The sequence below is a fragment of the Setaria italica genome, chromosome II, assembly GCF_000263155.2.
Source record: "Setaria italica strain Yugu1 chromosome II, Setaria_italica_v2.0, whole genome shotgun sequence".
Taxonomy (NCBI): domain Eukaryota; kingdom Viridiplantae; phylum Streptophyta; class Magnoliopsida; order Poales; family Poaceae; genus Setaria; species Setaria italica.
Genome location: NC_028451.1, coordinates 24,097,143 through 24,102,815, shown reverse-complemented (window position 1 = coordinate 24,102,815; position 5,673 = coordinate 24,097,143). Strand labels below are relative to the sequence as shown.

General features: G+C 39.2%; 1 protein-coding gene across 1 annotated transcript; it reads left to right on the top strand.

Moving 5' to 3' along the window:
- Positions 1 to 608: 608 nt before the first annotated feature.
- On the top strand, positions 609 to 5,189 carry LOC101769413. Its single transcript, XM_004956402.4, has 12 exons — positions 609 to 851; positions 1,091 to 1,231; positions 1,778 to 1,826; positions 2,044 to 2,061; positions 2,153 to 2,268; positions 2,355 to 2,468; positions 3,177 to 3,227; positions 3,573 to 3,661; positions 3,738 to 3,798; positions 3,934 to 4,011; positions 4,234 to 4,341; positions 4,725 to 5,189. The coding sequence occupies exons 1-12, from the start codon at positions 708 to 710 to the stop codon at positions 4,851 to 4,853; spliced, it is 1,098 nt and encodes a 365-aa protein (XP_004956459.1). The 5' UTR covers positions 609 to 707; the 3' UTR covers positions 4,854 to 5,189.
- The last annotated feature ends 484 nt before the right edge of the window (positions 5,190 to 5,673 follow it).

Genomic DNA, 5,673 nt, shown 5'->3' with positions numbered 1-5,673 from the left:
TCCGTCACCGCGCTAATTCAGCAAGCTATAATGGTCCTCACTTCCCATGCGTGCATTGCCCAAATGATGGTCCTTCATCACCTGAGCCTAAGGTGTCACTATACTTTACGTCTTTACCTCGCTATCTCTGCACCCGCCACCGACGGCGAATTTCCCTTGTATATCCACAGCCCTTCCGAGAAAAAAAACTTTAGACTAAAACCCAAATCCATAATTCACAAACTTAACGGACGCTTTTCAAAATCGGAGATGAAGCTCGCAGTGAATGGTGGTGTCACTGGATTAGCTGGAAAAAAGTATCCTCCACAGCATGCGAATAGCTTTTTTAGGTCAGTTTCATAATAGTACCATGTGGATGACATTTTCTTTATTAATTACCTGTCAAGTCAGCATTTTTGTTGATGTGACATTAAATTTAATGCCTATGAAACTCTCATGAAACTTCCCGCTAAGACTGGCTTTAGTTGCGCTCACGGATTTAAAAAGAATTAAAAAAATAGCCAACCGTTGGGTTACGACTAACGAGAACATCTGAACCGTCGGATTCTCTCCATTTCACTGTTCGTCGTCGTCTTCTCAAAGTTAAAATCTCGGGGAGGCTCGTCAGATCCGATCCAGTCTTCGCTGCAGCAGCTGCGGCAGAGCCTCTTGGCTTTCTTGGCGGGGGAGGTAGAGCATAAACGAGCCCAAGAACCGAGGAGGAGAGCATGGCGGGGGACGGCGACGGCCGCGCGGGGCTCCCTCGGATCGCGGTGGTCGGCGCCGGCATCTTCGCGCGCACGCAGTACATCCCCAGGCTCCGCGAGATCGCGCACCTCGTCGTCCTCAAGGCCATCTGGAGCCGCACCCAGGTGTGTGCCGGGCCCCCCGTTCCCGCCCCTCTGCAAATCTTGGCACTGACTGAAGACCATAGAATCTGCACCAATTCACGGCTCAATCACTTTCTCGGCTTGCAGCGCTGCAAATCGCTGTAGCTAGTTAACTACTCCACTTCGTGCTGGCAATCTGCCTTCCCTGATTAGGCGCAGTCTTTGATGCACCACTGCAAATTTGCATTGTAGTGTCTGACCATTTTCGCATGTACCTTCAGGAATCCGCAAAGGCGGCCGCGGAGCTTGCTCGTGACTTTGCGCCTGAGATCGAGTGCAAATGGGGTGATGCGGGGCTGGAGGAGATCATGGGAGACAGTTCAATCATGGGCGTTGCTGTTGTTCTTGCTGGGCAAGTCCAGGTTTGTTTTCAAGAGTTTCTGATCTTCCACTTCAGCAGTAAGAACAGTCATGTAGAGTTGCCAGACAGAATGAAGAATTATAGTCTAGTTCACTACACGACTGCACATGATCAATCCGGAAACTTTCTTTAATGACACTTTAGAAATTAACGATTCCTGAACGTGGTATCCACTGCCCCCTTAGGATTCTTGATACAAAGGTATTATTTTTTACGTTTGCTTACCATTCCAGATAAAGATTGTTGATACAAGTTGCGTGTCATTGTTGTTTTTCATCATCGACAAACATTCTATGGCTGTATTCTCTGTCCTTTTCATTCAGTTACCTGTTATTCAATATTTTGTACAATTCTCCTTGCCTTATCTGTTTTACCATCAATCCTTTGTATTCCTTAGTGTTTCAAGAGTTCTTGTATGTTAACTAGTTTCTAAATCCCACTGTACTTCTGGAACAGAGAAATGATACTCTGTTGAATTATACGACAATCTAACACCCTGTTGAGTGTTGAGCCTTCTAAAGTCTTACCATATTGTCCAATTCTGCAGGTTGAGCTTTCCCTAAAGATGCTCAAGGCAGGAAAGCATGTGATTCAAGGTAAATAACAAGACAGAAAGTATCTCAATGACATGATTTGCGGTACTGGATTGGTAGCTGTAGTTAATTGACCCTAAAAAAAAGGAGTCCAATTCTTTATCTTGTTTATCTTGTTATTAGTAAGTGTTTTGCTGCTAAATGCCAAAAAAAACAATGCTTTCAAATGTTCTAATTTGTTTATCACTGTTTGCATGATATTTTTTGACGTGGCATGAAGAGAAACCTGCTTCTGGATGTAAGTATGTTTTTCTTTCTGTATACCTTTCATAAACATCGTAGTGGATATAGAAGGGTATATCTGATAAGCATTACCATAAAATTTTCAGCAACAACAGAAGCAGAAACCGCACTGTCAATCTACAACTCATTTCCAAACCAGTTTCCCTATAAACCAATTTGGGCTCTCGGAGAAAACTACAGGTTTGAACCTGCCTTTGTGGAGGTACAGTCACAATACTATAGTTTTTTCCCTAGTTGTTGTTTTACGAATCTATGCTGGTCATCAATTCTGTTTATTCTTATCTACAGTCTAGCAAGTTGATCAAAGATATCGGTGATATGATGAACATCCAAGTTATCATCGAAGGGTCAATGAACAGTTCCAACCCATATTTCAATAGCTCCTGGAGGCGAAATTTTGTGGTAAGGAAACATGTGATGTACATTTTCTTTATCCATAACATACTTCATCTTCTGTTTTTCACAGTGTTGCTCACCTTAAAAATTCCAAGCTGAAGCATAAATATGTGAAGTAGAAACAGTTAAAAATAGTCAAGTTTCAGATTACCAGAACAGCTAAGATGAGCAATGCATTGTTCATTCATTATACAAATTATCTGCTAATGTTACTAAACATTAGATCAAATGTCAAACCAAAGTTTTTTCCCTGCTAAACTATCATCTTTTCAATTAATAATTTTATGCCCTAATTGATGCAATATTTGAATATGCTGCATGCTTTTCCTTTTTCAGTATGAATTTAACTTTCTAGTAACAAAAATTGTAATACTCTGTTTGCTTACTTTGAATGATAGTTTGCCTGTTTTTCCCTTTTATAGTCCAAGTCAAATATATGTAGATGCTGGCAGCATATGTTTTGTCACCTTTAACTAAATATCTAGTTCTACCAATTTAGCTTTTGTTTTATAATAATCTTTCTATTGGATCGTTCAACTTTTGCAGTTTTGAGGTACCCAAACACTTGTAGAGCCCTTTTCAATAACTACACTCCTGTAAATAATTCTGCTGCCATCTGCAATTGATGTATCACCCAGAGCAGTATAGAAATGTTTCACTGTAACAAACTCAAGATGCCTCGATTGTCCTTACTGTGATAACTTTGCATGGCAGGGTGGTTTCATTCTGGACATGGGTGTCCACTTCATTGCAGGACTACGAATGGTAATTTGAGCACGTTCTATTTCAAAGTTTGAGAAAGTATAGATTAGGTTCTGAACTTCATTACCAGAAGCAACATCGCCAAGTTAAGAATTGTAATCAGTTTTTAAAATTAGTTACTCCACATCAACATAGAAAGTTCAGCCTTGAGAATGCACAACTGCTTATGTCACCTTGTTTAAGTGGTCGGATTTACCACCTTGGAACTTGTTTAAGTTATATGTTTTCTTCCAAGTGACTTAGCAAACAGAAATGTTTCTACTTACTGAATTGATCTGCCATTTAAGATAACAACATTGATTAATTTCCTTGCCTGCTTTGTTAAGATGAGGATCTCTTCTCTTACAGCTTGTAGGTTCGGAAATCACAAGTGTATCATCTATCTCCCGTCATGTGGATATGTCTTTGCCACCACCAGATAACATATGTTCCCTTTTGTAAGTTTTTGAAATAGAATGAGATTTGTGAACCAAAATTTTTCATAACTTACAGATGCTCGATGATTTGATGCAGCCAGCTGGAAAATGGATGTGCTGGTGTCTTTGTATTTGCAGTAAATTCAAGATCACCAAAGGTTAAGTTGAATCTCATTTGAAATTTTCCGTGGGAGTTACACAAATGCTTTTAAATCTTATAAACTTATAATACCATTGATCACATGCTCTTAATTTTGTTATCACTGTTTCTCAGTTTGCTAGTAATTCCACAGATATTATGGCGGGTTGATGGAACAAAAGGAACAATTCAAGTAGAACGTGGAGTTGATAGTGGGAAACATGGCTACCAGGTAAAAGGCCATTTTTCTGGCAAATGTCAGTTGAGTTGATGGCTCGCTAGTGCACTGTTTATGCAGTTGCACAGTATTGTCATATTTTTTTTTTCAATCAAATTATGATAGTGCAGTATGAGAGCATTGTTAATGAAACTGATTGTTACAAGTAATTTTGTTCAAACAAAGGTGCTTGTGCACAAATATTTTACTTACGAACCACCTCATATGCATTTGCAGGTGTTATTCTCTGGTGAAAATGGGCAGTGCCAGAAGACATTTTACCCGTTCTGTGGAGTTAATGAAGAACTGAAGACGTTTGTCCAGGACATGTTGGCGGCTAGCAAGGTACTGTAATTAGTGTTTATCAAGTTCAAACTATTATTATTATCTCATTGCACCAAGAAGCATTCATTGAAATACTTGGGAATTACCCTTTTGAAAAGAATCCCGAGATATGATCTAAGTTGCCATTCCCTGTTGTTCCATTTATATAATGTGATATTGCAACATCAAGTTTGAACTGTATATTGCAACAAGTTTGAACTGTAGGAGAACCCAGTTGCTAACAATATTTGTTAGCATATGAAGTAGCTCAACTACCCTGTTATAGAACATTTGGTTAGTTTGTATTAACTAGAATTGGAATTAAACACAAGATTGACTCTTTACCGCATACTTCTGCTTCATTCCAAATTCTTGTATTCGTTCTAAACAAAATTGTGACACAGGATGGAGATCACAAGGCTGAACCCCGGAGTTCTTATGTCGAAGGTGCCCGCGATGTTGCTGTGCTCGAAGCCATGCTAGAATCTAGTGTGAAGCAAGGAACCCCGGTTCAAGTGAAGAGATTCCCATAGATCTGAAACATCACAAAGGATTATGTTTCTTCAAGCGTGACTTGTCCATTGGAACAGCTGAGCGGTGATAGTAAAACGAACTTTGTTCCAACTTCCAAATTCATACCATTGAGGGTATAAAATGCAAAAATGATAGACCTAGAACCAACATTCTTTCATTCAGATCTACCATGTTTCACCAGGTATTTAACCTCATAAAGGTCATGTACCTTTTCATATAAGAATCGCATCTGCTGTTCCTTTTTGTTTGCTTGCTTGGCTGCAGCACTGAAAGGCAGGTGACTTATTTTTCACTCTCTGGAAATCAAGCTGAAATAAATATTTTGTATTCATGCCTGATCTGTGATTTACACATTGAGCATTTATGTTCACGAGAAATTAAGGATTGCTACCGGACATAATTGCTCCTGAACAGGGGGCTAATCTGTCAGTGACCCTTTTTTGGGATCATTGCCTCGCTGGGGCCATCTGTGAGGGACTCAACACCAATATCTTTGATTTTCGTGCCTTGCAGCACAGTTCTAGAAAAAGTTACAAAAACTATAAGACTTGTACATGTTTCAACATAAATTAATAAATGTACTGGAACTTTTACTTAATATAATTCATCGGGACTATTAACAACTAGCACATCTGGAGGTACAAAATATAATTCTATAAGACTAAATCAGAGTATTATTAGTATAGAAGTACTTAATCAGTAAGAAGTACTCCATCCTTTAATATATGACGTTTTTAAAAAATGAGCTAACTAACGTCATATAATAGAGAGCGGAGGTAGTACACTACAAATATTGGAGTGCAAAAGAGCAATTACAGT